We start from the raw sequence: 18625 nt of genomic DNA, 5'->3' as shown, positions 1-18625 counted from the left end.
ATATAATCCTCAAAAGATTGTTGAATTGAGGGCTTCAGCTTTCTTTTCATTTTTTTAGCTGGCTATTGCATGGGGACTGTTCTCGGTCCCTTGCCATGTGGACCTTAGCAGCATAGGAGGTTGCTTCATCAGAGCCAGCAAGAGAGTCTGAGTCTGCTACTAAGATGGAAATTATCTTATGTAACCCAATCACAGGAGGGGCATCCCATCAACTTTGCTATATTCTATAAAAAAGAAACAAGTTATAGGCCTAGTTCATACTCAAGGGGAGAGTATTATACAAGGACATGAATCCCAGGATGCGGGGATTATTTGGAACCATTTTGGAAGCTGCCTACCACAATGAACAATGGTTGTTTGACATTGCTATGCTGTTAATACATATAGATCATGGTGTAGCATTTTCATATTTATACAAAAAAGAAAGATTTGTGATGATCTAGGTATCTATGATAATCTGTATACTTATGTGCTCTGTTTCAATCCATCTTCCTATTTCTGTGGAGTCTTTCATCCATAAGAATTCTGAAACAAAAGCTGTTACTTGGATAATGTCTTAAATTATACATAGTATAGGTATTTTCATGACTAAATCAGATATAATTTGATCATGTGTAAGAATTATAACACATCTTGTCTGGCAGTAAATCCTGTATGTTAAAATTGTGGGTTTTGTGTCAGCAAGAATAATGTATTCTTATAATAATAGTCTCAAAGTCCCAGTTATATGTTGGAGCATAGGATTATCAAAGATTTTCACTAGTTGAGTGGTTTTATTAAACCAAGGTATTTGATGTTCTATTAATAGTGAGGTGATTAGTAGACATAAAGGCATCTATATCAATAAGAAAGAGATATTGCTTCCCCTGGGAGTTCAGAGAACAGACAGGGAGTTCTTGGTTGCCAATGTCTCCCCTGGAGTTAGTCATTAGACAGATTTTAGGTAGTTATCCTGAGTTTTACTAATATGGGGTAATGGTTCTTTAAATTACACTTTTATTTGTGATATCTATAGGTTTTCTTATCTATAGGTTCCCAAATCACAGAGAATAGAGGCCCTTTTAGATGTCTTACCTAAAGATCCATGATTATATTGATTTCTTGTTTATTTACTATATAACTCTATCTGGAAATATCTAGTCACATATTAGATATTTTCTAACTTGGTAATTTTTAATTTCAACATTTTTTTTTGTTTGATGGCCCTAATTCAGGTCTGAGCCCATTTGTAGAGAGGCTATAGTCCTTGTTATATCAGTTATTGAGTCTAACCCAGAATTGTTTGAAGGTTTCCTAAAATCTATCTTCCATCCTTATTTTGAATCTTTATTGAAAAAAAAAGTCTGAAATTGCTTTATGTAATGCATTTTCTATTTTTATTTTTTAAATGTTACACCACTGGGTTATTTAAATCTTCCCTTTTGTAATGTGCTGCTTTTTAAATATTTTCCTACATGAGGCTAACAATTAATTGATTTAGTTGGTACATATCTGTAGTGCAGTACAATAAGTATCTAATAAAAATCCTGAATTCTGCAGAAAATATTTTGCCTGTGTCCCTGAAGTTTACGAAAATCATTAATTATAGCTCTCAATTTGGCTCTAGACCAGGGTTTTAATTCGAATTCAATAGATCTGACTTGTGTTCTAGAAATTTAAAATGCAGTATTCTTTTCTAATAAAAACTCCGAAGACAGAATAGCTCATTTACAAAACCAGGTTGCATAGAAAAAGAGAAATGCAAAGAGGGTAGCTTTCAGAAGGTTACAAAGGCCTTGACAAAGACTCCATTGGAATTTGAATTTTATTTAGCAGCCTCAGTATGCCAATTAAAGGAGCTGAATATCGACTATTAAGTATTTTATCTCCAAATGTGTCTATAGCTGTTCTTAAATATTTTAATTTATTGATTGTGTTACATCAAAAGTTCCCCATAATGGTCATTGTTATTCTAACTATGTATCTATCTAATCATCTTTCTAAACTTTATCAAGGAAATGGGAAGATTTAGAATTAAAATGTGACTTTTTTTGGAAGCAGAAGTTCTTCCAGGAAGAGGCTGAGACTCTGACACAGACAAACCCCTGACACACAAAAGAGAGAGGCCACTATGATCAGTCAGGGGCATGTGCTTCTGAGTGGTTTGCACTCATGTATCAAATGTGAGTCTGATCCCAGCTGGTTGAATGACTGAACAGGTTTAAAACAGGTTCTGGTGGTTCCTTGCTCTCATGGCTACAGAACAATGAGTCTCTTCCTAAATTTATGGAAATACATATTTTTATTCTCACAATTTGGGAAATATGGCCCAGACCAATCACAAAATTCTGTGAAGGGGTTGTTGCCAGGACTTGACAAATGTTTTTCTCTCTGTGAAAATACAAAAGAGACTTTATTCTGGAAGGAAAAGATAAGCCAGGCATTGAGGAACACAGCGCTGTCTCTCCTTTCAAGAGATGGGTGAGAGGAGATTTCATTCTTCTTCAGTATGTCTATTAGAGTTTGATAACTCAAAGGCCCTCAGATGCCACGTTCATAACTAAAGAGGTGAGACTTAGAGTGAGTAATGTAATATGTGGTAAATAGGAGAATGCAGACTCTTCTAAAGAATTCAAATGAAATTTATGTTTAAAAAGTTTGCTGGCTGGCCAAAAAAAAAAAAAAAAAAGAAAGAATAGAAAAGAAAGAAAATGCTTGTCTATGAGCTGGACTTGCCTCTGGACAATAGCTGCATAAAAATAAAAATTTTGTTAGTTTATTTCTTACTAACTTATTCTATTACACTGTGACCATTTAACCTTCAATGGAAACACAGTTTGGTTTCCTTCTTTTTCTTTCATTTTCTGAAAGTGTAGAACCAAGTTCCATCCACAGAGCAGCATCCATTTATAACACTGGAAGCAAAGATTATATTTATAGGCTTAAGTATGTCACATTAGGCTTGTGATGAGATTAGGTTTGGGAACATGATTGTCCAGAGAAGACAATGGTGTATGTCTATTTGTGTGATAAAGAGGCATTTTTAAAAAAATTAAAATAGCATAAATCATGGAAGATGCGACTATAGCTATGCCTCTGGTAACTAGTAAGCACTATTATTGATCAGCAAAATCTTAGATTCATTTTAGAACTATTTTTCTCATCACAGGCTGTGAACCCATTCCTGTCCGCTATCTGGAGTGGAGCAACATAGAATCCATCATAGCCATTGCCTTTTCCTGCCTGGGCATCCTTGTTACCTTGTTTGTTACCCTTATCTTCGTGCTGTACCGGGATACACCAGTGGTCAAATCCTCCAGTCGGGAGCTCTGCTACATTATTCTAGCTGGAATCTTCCTCGGTTACGTGTGCCCTTTCACTCTCATTGCCAAACCTACTACCACATCCTGCTACCTCCAGCGCCTCCTGGTCGGCCTCTCCTCTGCCATGTGCTACTCTGCTTTAGTGACCAAAACCAATCGCATTGCACGCATCCTGGCTGGCAGCAAGAAGAAGATCTGCACCCGCAAGCCCAGGTTTATGAGTGCCTGGGCCCAGGTGATCATTGCCTCAATTCTAATTAGTGTGCAGCTAACTTTGGTGGTAACCCTGATCATCATGGAGCCCCCCATGCCCATTCTGTCCTACCCAAGCATCAAAGAAGTCTACCTTATCTGCAATACCAGCAACTTGGGTGTGGTGGCCCCTTTGGGCTACAATGGACTCCTCATCATGAGTTGTACCTACTATGCCTTCAAGACCCGCAATGTGCCCGCCAACTTCAATGAGGCCAAATATATCGCCTTCACCATGTACACCACCTGCATCATTTGGCTGGCTTTTGTGCCCATTTACTTTGGGAGCAACTACAAGATCATTACTACCTGCTTTGCAGTGAGCCTCAGTGTAACGGTGGCCCTGGGGTGCATGTTCACTCCCAAGATGTACATCATCATTGCCAAGCCCGAGAGGAATGTACGCAGTGCCTTCACCACCTCGGATGTAGTCCGCATGCACGTGGGCGATGGCAAGCTGCCCTGCCGCTCCAACACTTTCCTCAACATCTTCCGAAGAAAGAAACCAGGGGCAGGGAATGCCAAGTGAGTTATCTGACCCGGGTTTGCCTCCCCCCACCCCTCTCTCTTTTCTATTTTCTTCTATTTGACTAATCATGTTCTTCCATTTCCCCACTGTTTTTCCTGTCCTTTCTTAATCTTTCCTTTTTTTCAAATCTCACATTCTGTTGCAGTAAGAATGTAGTACTAAAGGTCTTCGTTGTTTTCATTTCTTTGAAAGAGCAAGGAACGTGAAGCAACAACCAGCTGAGCATATATTTATTCTTACCTGCAATCTGCAGATTCTGTTGTGTCCCTAACGTTTTCCTTTAGCATGGGTCCTCCTTCTGTGGAACATCAGTACATCTCTGGGGTCTGGTGAGAGATGCAATCTCTAGTTCTAACTTCTAGTTTAGATCATGGTTGAGATAGCTTCTGGTTTATTTTTATTACTTTGGAGCCACACCGTTACTCATCTGGGATGGAGAGGAAGGAAATTAGGCACCTGGGGAAGTTTGACTATTTCAAAATTTGAGTGCAGCTGAGCACCAAGTATGTCCTGAAATAAGTTCCCTTAAGCAACTGTCTTACCGTGCCCCTCTTACTTATTGAACTTTAATGTGTCCTGTAAACTTCCATAATGCTACACATGAATTGACCTATCTCTACTACAAGGTTATAACCAGAATGGTTTCCTAGCCATAAAGTACCAAATGAAATAAGGAACCAGATAAAGGTGAAGAGCCCCAAACTTGAGAGTCGGCATGAACATCAAAGTCCAGATTATTTCTATTTTGGTAATTCTTCTGAGTAGTTTATGTAATACACAGATTCCTATCTTTTTCCTGACTCTATTTTGCAAAGAAGCATATGCTAAAATTTGCGTGTGTCATCTCTTTCTGAGACCCATGAAAACAGATTTCATGTCACATTTACAACTTTTAAAATAACATGGATGCTTGAAGTTCTAGTGGTAGTTGAATTATCCAAAAATTAAACGATTTTCCCCATTAGCAGTATTAATTTCACTTTTTGAAACAACTCTTTGAAAGTGAAGAATTTTAATAGTAATAATTATAACATATACATTGTTTTAGAACTATTCTGTGCACCTGAACATGTCAGCAAGGTAAGGGGAGGGGAATGGATGTTGTTTTCCCCAATTTTGTAGGTGAGGACACCAAGCCACTGTGAATTTGTGTGACTCTTAAGTAAATTCCACTTAGTTAGCCATTCTTTGCCTAAGTCTAAACTGGCATGAAATTTCTCATTTTCACATATGTCAAAAAATCTACATGCCTTAAACTTCTGGGTTTTTTATCTTTACTGGTCAAGCAGCACCATGGGCATCTTTTACAAAAATCATATAAGGCTTGAGTATCAGATGAGGGAGTCTACGGGAAAATATATTTTTGAAGTCCATCAAGTTTGGTTATTATTTCAAATAAAGACATCCTCAAATTTTTTCAGTGTTAAGGATGAAGCCAATAATTTACACCTACTTCTTGCAGTATCGATTTCAAGTTCTTCATGAGATGCTGATTATAAAAGTTGCTTAGCCGGTTTTTTTCCCTTGCCCTGATTTTTCATTCCTGCCAACATCCTCTCAGTTCTAGTGAGCATGAAAGCAAAACAACAGTGCCATGAAATGAGGAAAACAATTAGACCATAGCCACAGAGTCCAGATGTACAATGGCATCATGACAATTACCATTAAGAGGGAAGGAATGAGAGGAAACAAAATGAAAAGAAGGGAGAAAACACTCTTTAAACTGGAATGTTTGTAGAGATTAAGATTTCCTTTATCACTTCCCATATGGCTTTATGAGGGTTCCATTCCAACATCCATCATTACCCAGAGCCATGTTTTCTAACTGCCTTTATTATGGTTCTTCAGAAACTTTCATATGATTTTTGGTCATGAGTCATTTCTGAAAGCTGTTATTATAACCATTTAATGGAAAGAGAGAATCTATGTGATCAAGATATCTTTTGGTACTCAGGATTGCGCGTTTATGAAAGCTCTCTCTGGGATTCTATGTACAGACAGATATGGGCACCTGTCCAAGAGAGAGGTGACTAATCATTAGTACACATTGCTTGGCTGCTGGGATAAAATGAAGTTAGCTTACCACTTCTATAGTAGCCAGGCACTGTGTTTATTCTGACTACCTTCTCACACCTGGAACTTTCCTTAGAAGTTGAGAATATTCCCTTCATTATTATGAATTTAGAAATTAATTTCATTTAGAATCACGCTTTTGAGAGAAAAAGCATCTTGGTCTAAACTGGATTGGTTGTCTAGGAAGCGCTGCTTTCACCAGTTAATGCATTGCTCAACTATTAGCTGTAGTTTATCAAGCACTATCAGATTATTACAGTAAGGAATAATACTTCTAATTAGTAATTCTAACATGCAGCTTTCTTTGTACAATTGGTAGCTTCTCCAAAGTGTACCATACAGCTGAGCTGATCCACAGAGGGTATTTGAGGCTGAAGTTCTATGGAAAACAACCATTTATTCACTCATTTTTCTCCCTTACTCTGCCATTGCTTCTCTTGTAACTCTCTATGAGATTGTACTTTTGAAATATAAAAATAATCCCAGCGCCTCTGTCTTTACCGTTTAATTGCTGTTTTATGATTTCCTGATCTGTCTCCAAAGTTACAAAAACCACAAACAATCTAATATTTTCCACAGCAACAAAAATCCAGCAGAGTTTTGCCAACTGAAGCAAGGGGCTGAAAACTCTGGGGAACATATCACCCAATGAGTTTATTACCATTCTGGATGTGTAATCTCTACATTTATGGTGCACTGTGGGTGTTCGGCAGTCTGCATATGTAGCTATAAACACAGAACAGATGCTGTAATGAAGAGCTTCCAACTGATCTCTTTGATATTAGTCTGAGGAGTTGCAAGTCCAACTATATTCTCATACCAGGCTGTTTCTGAGATACAGGAGAAGGATGATGTTGTGTGTCTGCTTTTGCAAAGTTTACTTCAATTTGTTATTTTGTTCACAGCCAGATATCTGACACAACCAAAGGTTTGGGCGCTTGCATTTATATTTTCTGAAATATAATTTAGGAAGATTTTAATCAATAAATTGGGTGTTTGGATTACTTGAATTACTTATAGTTAGAAATCCTATTAGGCATAATCCTGCCCTGGAAGATCAACTGAATTACAAAATTACAATACCTTTGACATTGCTAATATCTTTAGCTGTTAATGTATTTGCATGGGAAACTATTCAGACCTAAATTAATATAAAGATAGTGGGAAAAATTCTCTTTCTTGGCAGCAGAAGAAACATAGAAATCCATAGACATTCATAAGTAAGCAAGTTATTTTGATCCAAGTTACTTATCACTTACCTTTAAAGCAAAATGAGTTAACATTATGCAACTAAAAAATTAAGACATTATGTAAATGACATGCTTTCTTTAATTAAAAAAAAGTTATATCAATGGCTAGAAGTCAAACGAACACTTCTAGTCATTTTTTTGATAAATAACTCAACGAGTGCCAATCAATGTGAGGGCGCATGGAGCTGAAATGTGACAGTACACGCCTATGACTTTTTGGGTGCATAATTGCAGGCAAAACTAAAAACAATTACAATCACCAAAAAATGGCATTAAATTGATGCAAGGAAGTAATTTTAAAATATAGGTTTCTAAGTAAATAGTGTATGAGTATGTTCTTGTGACGGTTTCTTAAGCATCTGTATATATGTTTTTTTTTTCTTTTAACATCTTTTTTTTTTTAAATTTATTTATTCACTTATTTATTTATTTTTGGCTGTGTTGGGTCTTCGTTTCTGTGCGAGGGCTTTCCCTAGCTGCGACAAGCGGGGGCCAGTCTTCATCGCGGTGCGCGGGCCTTTCACTGTCGCGGCCTCTCTTGTTGCGGAGCACAGGCTCCAGACGCGCAGGCTCAGTAGTTGTGGCTCACGGGCCCAGTTGCTCCGCAGCATGTGGGATCCTCCCAGACCAGGGCTCGAACCCGTGTCCCCTGCATTGGCAGGCAGACTCTCAACCACTGTGCCACCAGGGAAACCCCTTAACATCTTTATTGGAGTATAATTGCTTTACAATGATGTGTTAGTTTCTGCTTTATATCAAAGTGAATCAGCTATACATATACATATATCCCCATATCTCCTCCCTCTTGCGTCTCCCTCCCACCCTTCCTATCCCACCCCTCTAGGTGGTCACAAAGCACCAAGCTGATCTCCCTGTGCTATGCGGCTGCTTCCCACTAGCTATCTATTTTACATTTGGTAGTGTATATATGTCCATGGCACTCTCTCACTTAATCCCAGCTTACCCTTCCCACTCCCCATGTCCTCAAGTCCATTCTGTACGTCTGCATCTTTATTCCTGTCCTGCCCCTAGGTTCTTCAGAACCTTTTTTTTTTTTTTTTTAGATTCGATGTATATATGTTAGCCGGTATTTGTTTTTCTCTTTCTGACTTACTTCACTCTGTATGACAGACTCTAGGTCCATCCACCTCACTACAAATAACACAATTTCGTTTCTTTTTATGGCTGAGTAATATTCCATGTATATATGTGCCACATCCTCTTTGTCCATTCATCTGTTGATGGACACTTAGGTTGCTTCCATGTCCTGGCTATTGTAAACAGAGCTGCAGTGAACATTGTGGTACATGACTCTTTTTGAATTAAGGTTTTCTCAGGGTATATGCCCAGTAGTGGGATTGCTGGGTCATATGGCAGTTCTATTTTTAGTTTTTTGAGGAGCCTCCGTATTGTTCTCCATAGTGGCTGTATCAATTTACATTCCCACCAACAGGGCAAGAGGGTTCTCTTTTCTCCACACCTTCTCCAGCATTTATTGTTTGTAGATTTTTGATGATGGCCATTCTAACCGGTGTGAAGTGATACCTCATTGTAGTTTTGATTTGCAATTCTCTAATGATTAGTGATGTTGAGCATCCTTTCATGTGTTTGTTGGCAATCTGTATATCTTCTTTGGAGAAATGTCTATTTAGGTCTTCTGCCCATTTTTGGATTGGGTTGTTTGTTTTTTTGATATGGAGCTGCATGAACTGCTTGTAAATTTTGGAGGTTAATCCTTTGTCAATTGCTTCCTTTGCAAATATTTTCTCCCATTCTGAGGGTTGTCTTTTTGTCTTATTTATGGTTTCCTTTGCTGTGCAAAAGATTTTGTTTTATTAGGTCCCATTTGTTTATTTTTGTTTTTATTTCCATTTCTCTAGGAGGTGGGTCAAAAAAGAACTTGCTGTGATTAATGTCAAGGAGTGTTCTTCCTTTGTTTTCCTCTAAGAGTTTTATAGTGTCCAGTCTTACATTTAGGTTTGAGTTTATTTTTGGCTATGGTGTTAGGGAGTGTTCTAATTCCATTCTTTTACATGTAGCTGTCCAGTTTTCCCAGAACCACTTATTGAAGAGACTGTCTTTTCTCCATTGTAGATCCTTGCCTCCTTTGTCATAGATTAGTTGACCATAGGTGTGTGGGTTTATCTCTGGGCTTTCTATACTGTTCCATTGATCTGTATTTCTGTTTTTGTGCCAGTACCATATTGTCTTGATTACTGTAGCTTTGTAGTATAGTCTGAAGACAGGGAGTCTGATTCCTCCAGCTCCGTTTTTTTCCCTCAAGACTGCTTTGGCTATTCGGGGTCTTTTGTGCTTCCATACAAATTTTGAGATTTTTTGTTCTAGTTCTGTAACAAAAGCCATTGGTAATTTGATAGGGGTTGCATTGAATCTGTAAACTGCTTTGGGCAGTAGAGTCATTCTCACAATACTGATTCTTCCAATCCAAGAATATGGTATATCTCTCCATCTGTTGGTATCATCTTTAATTTCTTTCATCAGTGTCTTATAGTTTTCTACATACAGGTCTTTTGTCTCCCTAGGTAAGTTTATTCCTAGGTTTTTGTTTTTTTTTTAATAATACCTCTTCCTAGAAATTGCTTTATTTATTTATTTATTTTTGGCTGTGCTGGGTCTTCGTTTCTGTGTGAGGGCTTTCTCTAGTTGTGGCAAGCGGGGGCCACTCTTCATCGCGGTGCACAGGCCTCTCACTATCGTGGCCTCTCCTGTTGCGGAGCACAGGCTCCAGACGTGCAGGCTCAGCAACTGTGACTCACGGGCCCAGTTGCTCCGCGGCATGTGGGATCTTCCCAGACCAGGGCTTGAACCCGTGTCCCCTGCATTAGCAGGCAGACTCTCTACCACTGCGTCACCAGGGAAGCCCCTATTCCTAGGTATTTTATTCTTTTTGTTTCAACGGTAAATGGGAGTGTTTCCTTAATTTCTCTCTCAGATTTTTCATCATTAGTGTATAGGAATGCAAGAGATTTCTGTGCATTAATTTTGTATCCTGCAACTTTACCAAATTCATTGATTAGCTCTAGTAGTTTTCTGGTGACGTCTTTAGGATTCTCTATGTATAGTATCATGTCATCTGCAAACAGTGACAGTTTTACTTCTTCTTTTCCTATTCCTTTTATTTATTTTTCTTCTCTGATTGCCATGACTAGGACTTCCAAAACTATGTTGAATAATAGTGGTGAGAGTGGACATCTTTGTCTTGTTCCTGATCTTAGAGGAAATGCTTTCAGTTTTTCACCATTGAGAATGATGATTGCTGTCGGTTTGTCGTATATGGCCTTTATTATGTTGAGGTAGATTCCCTCTATGCCCACTTTCTGGAGAGTTTTTATCATAAATGGGTGTTGAATTTTGTCAAAAGCTTTTTCTGCATCTATTGAGATGATCATATGGTTTTTATTCTTCAATTTGTTAATATGGTGTATTGCAGTTATTGATTTGCGTATATTGAAGAATCCTTGCATCCCTGGGATAAATCCCACTTGATCATGGTGTATGATCCTTTTAATGTGTTGTTGGATTCTGTTTGCTAGTATTTTGTTGAGGATTTTTGCATCTATATTCATCAGTGATATTGGTCTGTAATTTTCTTTTTTGTAATATCTTTGTCTGGTTTTGGTATCAGGGTGATGGTGGCCTCATAGAATGAGTGTGGGAGTGTTATTTCCTCTGCAATTTTTTGGAAGAGTTTGAGAAGGATGGGTGTTAGCTCTTCTCTAAATGTGCGATAGAATTCACCTGTGAAGCCATTTGGTCCTGGGCTTTTGTTTCTTGGAAAATTTTTAATCATAGTTTCAGTTTCTTTACTTGTGATTGGTCTGTTCATATTTTCTATTTCTTCCTGGTTTGTCTTGGAAGGTTATCCCTTTCTAAGGATTGTCCATTTCTTCCAGGTTGTCCATTTTATTGGCACAGAGTTGCTTGTAGTAGTCTTTTAGGATGCTTTTTATTTCTGTGGTGTCTGTTGTAACTGCTCCTTTTTCATTTCTAATTTTATTGATTTGAGTCCTCTCCCTCTTTTTCTTGGTGAGTCTGGCTAATGGCTTGTCAATTTTATTTATCTTCTCAAGGAACCAGCTTTTAGTTTTATTGAACTTTGCTATTGTTTTCTTTGTTTCTATTTCATTTATTTCTGCTCTGATCTTTATGATTTCTTTCCTTCTACTAACTTTGGGTTTTATCTGTTCTTCGTTCTCTAGTTCCTTTAGGTGTAAGGTAGATTGTTTGATATTTTTCTTGTTTCTTGAGGTAGGCCTGTATTGCTATAATCTTCCCACTTAGAACTGCTTTTGCTGCATCCCATAGGTTTTGGATTGTCACGTTTTTATTGTCATTTGTCTCTAGGTATTTTTTGATTTCCTCTTTGATTTCTTCAGTGATCTCTTGGTTATTTAGTAATGTATTGTTTAGCCTCCATGTGTTTGTGTTTTTTATGTTATTTCCCTGTAATTGATTTCTAATCTCATGGCATTGTGGTCAGAAAAGATGCTTGATATGATTTCAATTTTCTTAAATTTACTGAGGCTTGATATGTGACCCAAGATGTAATCTATCTTGGAGAATGTTCCGTGTGCACTTGAGAAAAAAGTGTAATCTGCTGTTTTTGGATGGAATGTCCTATAAATCTATCTGGTCTATTGCGTCATTTAAAGGTTGTGTTTCCTTATTAATTTTCTGTTTGGATGATCTGTCCATTGGTGTAAGTGACGTGTTAAATTCCCCCACTATTATTATGTTACTGTCGATTTCCCCTTTTATAGCTGTTAGCAGTTGCCTTATGCATTGAGGTGCGCCTATGTTCAGTGCATATATATTTATAATTGTTATATCTTCTTCTTGGATTGATCCCTTGATCATTATGTAGTGTCCTTCCTTGTCTCTTGTAACATTCTTTATTTTAAAGTCTATTTTATCTGATATGAGTATTGCTACTCCAGCTTTCTTTTGATTTCCATTTGCATGGAATATCTTTTTCCATCCCCTCACTTTCAGTCTGTATGTGTCCCTAGGTCTGAAGTGGGTGTCTTGTAGACTGCATATATATGGGTCTTGTTTTTGTATCCATTCAGTGAGCCTGTGTCTTTTGGTTAGAACATTAATCCATTCATATTTAATGTAATTATCGATATGTATGTTCCTGTTACCATTTTCTTAACTGTTATGGGTTTGTTTTTGTAGGTCCTTTTCTTCTCTTGTGTTTCCCACTTAGAGAAGTTCCTTTATCATTTGTTGTAGCGTTGATTTGGTGGTGCTGAATTCTCCTACCATTGCTTGTCTGTAAAGCTTTTGATTTCTCCATCGAATCTGAATGAGATCCTTGTCAGGTAGAGTAATCTTGGTTGTATGTTCTTCCCTTTCATCACTTTAAATATATCATGCCGCTCCCTTCTGCCTTGTAGAGTTTCTGCTGAGAAATCAGCTGTTAACCTTATGGGAGTTCCCTTGTATGTTATTTGTTTTTCCCTTGTTGCCTTCAGTAATTTTTCTTTGTATTTAATTTTTGTTTGATTAATATGTGTCTTGGTGTGTTTCTCCTTGGGTTTATCCTGCCTGGGACTCTCTGTGCTTCCTGGACTTGGGTGGCTATTTCCTTTCCCATGTTAAGGAAGTTTTCGACTGTAATCTTTTCAAATATTTTCTCAGGTCCTTTCTCTCTCTCTTTTCCTTCTGGGACCCCTATAATGCGAATGTTGTTGTGTTTAATGTTGTCCCAGAGGTCTCTTAGGCTGTCTTCATTTCTTTTCATTCTTTTTTCTGTTCTGTGGCAGTGAATTCCACCATTCTGTCTTCCAGGTCACCTATCCATTCTTCTGCCTCAGTTATTCTGCTATTGATTCCTTCTAGTGTATTTTTCATTTAAATTATTGTATTGTTCATCTCTGTTTTTTTGTTATTTAATTCTTCTAGGTGTTTGTTCTCTAATTCTTCTAGATCTTTGTTAAACATTTCTTGCATCTTCTCAATGTTTGCCTCCATTCTTTTTCTGAGGTCCTGGATCATCTTCACTATCATTATTCTGAATGCTTTTTCTGGAAGGTTGTCTATCTCTACTTCATTTAATTGTTTTTCTGGGGTTTTATCTTCTTCCTTCATTTGGTACATAGCACTCTGCCTTTTCATCTTGTCTGTTTTTCTGTGAATGTGGTTTTTGTTCCATAGGCTGCAGGATTGTAGGTCTTCTTGCTTCTGTATATATGTTTTTAATGAAGGCAAAAGCTAAGTGAAATACTAAGTGAAATGATGCTTTGAGGACATTTTCCTCTGGGTCTGCTAGAAACTTTGTGTGTGTGTGTGTGTGTGTACAGAAAAGGTAAATAAGCCTACAACACTAGTGCTTATTCCCTGGGTAAGCCTCTTCATTTGTCTTTCCTCCTTTGATTAGGAAAGGAAACATGACAGTGAGCCAACAGACATCACAATCAAATAGAGATAACATGTTCTCTTTCATACAAAGAATTCGTTCACTCTTCTAGCTTGTAAATGAGAAAATCTGTCATTTTGAAATTATTTTTCCTTTAATCATACAATAAAAAGCTTTAAAAGTTATTATAATTCTTCACTTGATTTTATAGTACATATCAGAAGATTTTATTGAAGTACTTGTCATAGAATTTCACACCTGAGAGTAATATTTATGGTGGATCTATTGTTTATTCATTCACTTCTTTAATCAATGATTGTTTCAACAGTAACATATGCTTCGTAAAAGCATGTACGTACTTGATATGGTGCTAGGTAATATTTAGGATAAAAAAGATATAAGAGGTAGTTACAGAATGCACCAATCTTGCAAAATAGTAAGGGAGACACTCAAAAATAGAACTAAATATACTCGGTTAACTGCCATAATAGAGGAGCAATATAGCATTTTATGTGTCCAGGGAAGAAAGAGATTCATTCAGTCCATCTAAATGGAGTGGTATCTGTGGAAGGATGGGGAAAGACTTATTAATAAAATTATAAAAGTGGCATTTAAACTTAACCTTATGTTTTTCAACAGGAGAAACTGTGCTATGGCGAGACCATTTCACATGTAGAAAATAACATAAATGAAGATTTAGAATTGTAAATGCACTTTTGGGCTGAAACATGGAATCTCTTATGAGTGAAGTGCCTGGAGAGGTGTAGTGGTGGGTAAATTTTAAATGCAGAAAGAGGACAGATTATAGATAACGATCAATGTTCTAAGAAGAAATTTGGATACTTTTTATATAAACCACAAGATGCATTAATGACTTTTGTGAAGTTTTATGTTCATGTGTAAGCTTTATGGGAAGAGATTGACTATAGAAAGACTAGTTAATAGAGTGCTACAAAAATCCAAATGACAGGTTGAAAATAAAAGGCTTAAACTTGAGCAGTGAAATAAAAGTCAAATCCCAGGCATGCATAGGAAAACGTTTTCTGAGCTTGATTCATTAGAACTGGAATATTGATTTTGGTGGGGGGGGGGTAAGAAAGAAATGAACAATAGAATACAACTCTCTTGATTTGAGCCTGGGTAACTGGAAAAATACAACTACCATAAAAACTGATAGGGAATACTCCTGTATTCTCCTGTCAGAATAGGACTGGGGAAATGTTGATAAGTTGGGTTTCAGACTTATCAACTGAAAATCCAGTAAAGGCATTCAAATAGAGGCATCCATAAAGTATTGAAAAATTTGTCAGAAGCTTAAGAGAAAGGTCTGAGCCAGAGCTCTAGATTTGAGGCTTAATTGTCAGAATGTTTACAGTGGCCAAAAGAGTGATTAAGACATGAGAAAAGAAGAAAGTAGGAGGAAGAACATTAGGGAACATTTACATTTAAGAGATAAGATAAATAAGGAAAACCTGAAAGCAATAAACAACACAATAAAAAAGGGGAGAAACAGAGGGATCACAGTATCAAGGAAACCAAGGAGACTCGTTCAGTCAGCTCTGTTGCCATAGTAAAATCCCACAGACTGGGGGCTTAAAAGACAGACATTTATCTTCTCACAGTTCTGGAGGCTGGAAGTCCAAGATCAGGGTGCCAGCATGGTTGAGTCCTGGTAAGACCTCTCCCATTGGGTTGCAGACAGCTGCCTTCTAGCTGTGTGCTCACATAACCAATTTTCTGTGCAAGCGTGGGGGCAGAAAGAGAGAGAGAAGGGGAGAGGAGGGAGAGTGAGCTGTCTGGTGTCTCTTCTTATAAGAGTAATAATGAGGATCCAGTTCTCATGACTTCATCTAACCCTAAATACCTCCCAAAGGCCCCACCTCCTAATACCATCACGTTGGGGAGTTAAGATGTCAACATATGAATTTGAGGGGACACAACCATTCAGTCTATAACAGACTGTTCCAAGAAGATAGAACTTGGGATCCTTGGGATCCCCAAGGATGGAGACTCTATGGTTATCCTTGACTCGTTTCAATGGTGTGATGTGAGTAGAATTTTTATAGCTGTAAGTTGAGGAGTTTGTCAATAAAAGAATTAAGAATTTTAGACAGTATCTAAGGAAGCCAAGGAAAGAGGGAGAAGTGGTATAATAGAGGAGAAGTTTAAGCTTGTTTGTAGTATCTGAGAAAGGAGCTGACAGAGAAAGAGAAATTGAAAATATAAGCTAGAGGTCATACAGGTTATGCTGGGCAGTCTGACCCAGAGCTGTGCCATTGCAATAGAGCCATTGGACATCAATTGACAAGTGTCATAATGAAGCACCAATTTTGAAGAATATGTTGGTTGTGGTTGATGCTGGTTCTCACTTCACTACATGTGTGTTGCTTGTCATTAAAAAAAACAAAAAGATGGAAAAATTAAGCTGGAAACTTAGATGAATTTTAAGTAAAATCCTAAAATACAACTCTTACTACTGATTTTATCAGATCTCTGGGCTTACAAGCATTGACTGTAAGATTTGAAATGGGACAAATGAGGGAAAGCTGGAAAGTAAGGTGTGCTGTTCTGGCATTATGGGTGGAGTTGGAGGAGTCACAGCTCCAAAGTACAGGTTGTTTGTAGAAGAAGGGTGTTGTGTGTTCAGAGCCAGACTCAGTTGAGAATGAAACAGTTACCTTCATTCAGCTGTGATTGGAAGGGGCTAGAAATCCAAATCCTTGACTCTCTTCCTGACAGCCAGTCATAATGCCTGAGCCTGCCAGTGTGAGGGTATTTTGTTTGGGGTAAAACCTTATGCCCACTGAAAAAACAAGATGAAATGCCTTTACTCTCTGAAACATGTAACACTGACCTAAAAGCACATTAGCCATAATTTAGAATGAAAACAGATAAGTAAATAAGTTGTGTGTTGAGGAGTTGCCGTGGTGAGAGACCACCTTCAGAAGACATGGACTTAAGTACAGGGGGAGAGATGAATGACATGAGGATAGGGGGGTGGGGACACAAATTTACAGTCACCATTATTTCCTTGTTTTTTCCCTCTTGTGAATAATATACTCATTCTACAAATAACACAGAGATAGCTACTTTTGATACTCATATTTTATATTTTCAAGTTCTACACTGAGACCATGGGGCACAGATTTTGCTACAGCTTCAAAGAGAATATATTCCTTTTGAATATAGGCCACCTTTTATATTTCTTTCAAATTCAAATGAACTTGCATGACATACATATGCAGGTTCTCACACTTAGTGTTTTATTCTCCTATATTTATAATGTGTAGCTTCTGAACTGAATTCAAAAATATTCCAGATGACTATCCATAATGACCCAAAGTAGGTACACATAACACCATTGTATAAATAAAGAAACTAAGGCTTGGAAAGTTCAAGGCCATTTTTATAAGAGGAAGAAATGGGACTAAAATCATTGTTTTCTGGATAAAATCATTTGTTTTTATCACTTTAACTAAAATATAATTTTCATCACCTTTATGTCTGTTACCTCAATAATGTATTCATTCATTCATGTATTCAATAAAATGAATAAGACATGGAGTCTGCCCTTAAGAAGGTCATAGTTTATTGGTATAACGCATCATTACAATAAAATCCAGTGAGTGAAATAATAGAAAATAGTATAATGTGGTGATTCAGGTGGGTGGGTAAATTTAGAGTCAGAAGTTTATTGAGTCTGGGTTTGTTATTTTTGCAAGGTCCCACTCTACGTAACAGATACTCTTTTTATCCTGGTCCTGCTGTATGTAACAATCACCTGTTAGATGAAAGAAACTATCAGAGGAGACACTGGAGGCCTGCAGGCTAAACATGACCATGGATGTCCTTAGATCCTAAGAACAAAGCTTATACATTCGTTAATTAAAACTCTCTGGCTTCAAGTTCTAGAAGCCAACCTAAGCTAGCCTAAGCATATTTACTTTCCCTTTGTGTAAGTAAATGGGAAAATTTATAGAGTATAGCGCAGTACCTAGCGTATAGTAAAATTTCACTAGCTGTTAGCTAGTGACATTAAAATTATGAAAATAGGGGAGGAGGTATGAACGTTCATATACTAGCATAAAACTCTGCGTTACACCTTCATGTAATGACAGTTGTAAAAACTGGGTATACGCATCGTTACTCTCAACTTGTGATATCCACGCTACGTAGAATGGTGGAGCTGTGTGTCTGCGGAAAGCCCAGGCGCGCGGCGTTACTGTGTAAGAGGTGTGAGAAGAAGCACACCCTGTCTGACATGACCTGGCAACCTGTCCGTGCTTGGCCACAGCTAAAGAAAGATGAGATCGTTTGCATGCCATCTGTTAGCCTTAGAGTCCAGTGTAAAGTGCTACCTACTCAAAAGGGAAGCAGGCCATGTGAGCAACACGTTCGTAAAGCGGGTTCAAGAGCAAAAATATTAGCAGCCTGCACAATGAAGAAACAGAAGAAAGTACCAGTGGATTTGGAAGCTTCATATCATGAGAACGGTGCCTATAGGCTCATTAATTAGAACTCTTCCACTGCAAGTTATAAAAGCCAGATGAAGCTAGCCTAAGCAAAAGGCGGTGGGATATTTAATAGAAAAAATATAAGGAATAATTTCAGATATCTTATAGTAACAAGATTTGGAACGTTTCTGGGCCACAAGGGGGACTGGGCTCCTGAGGAAAAAGGTTCCAGGCATCTATGTCATCTCCTGGCTCCCTGCACGCCTCCTTCTTCTCCTCATACATCTGCTTTCTCCATTTCTTGGGCCCTCATGGTCAGTCCAAGGACAACCATCCCAGTGCTCCTGAGTTTACATGCTATCGGTCCAGTTACCAAAGAGACA

The 18625-nt window shown here is 37.7% G+C and overlaps 1 protein-coding gene across 5 annotated transcripts in view; it reads left to right on the top strand.

Moving 5' to 3' along the window:
* The window catches only part of GRM1 (glutamate metabotropic receptor 1), a 349857-nt gene that overhangs the window by 309216 nt on the left and 22016 nt on the right, over positions 1–18625 (top strand). For 4 of the 5 annotated variants that reach the window (XM_068551042.1, XM_068551044.1, XM_068551045.1 and 1 more), the window contains exon 7: positions 3149–4079. In XM_068551042.1, coding sequence (XP_068407143.1) covers positions 3149–4079 — 931 coding nt within the window. Of the gene's footprint in view, positions 1–3148; positions 4080–15372; positions 15410–18625 lie in introns of all 5 variants that reach the window. The other variant, XM_068551043.1, reaches the window with a different exon arrangement.

This window comes from Eschrichtius robustus, chromosome 9 (genome assembly GCF_028021215.1).
Source record: "Eschrichtius robustus isolate mEscRob2 chromosome 9, mEscRob2.pri, whole genome shotgun sequence".
In the NCBI taxonomy this organism is placed as follows: domain Eukaryota; kingdom Metazoa; phylum Chordata; class Mammalia; order Artiodactyla; family Eschrichtiidae; genus Eschrichtius; species Eschrichtius robustus.
The sequence above is the reverse complement of the archived record's forward strand: the minus strand, read 5'-3'. Positions and strand labels throughout refer to the sequence as shown.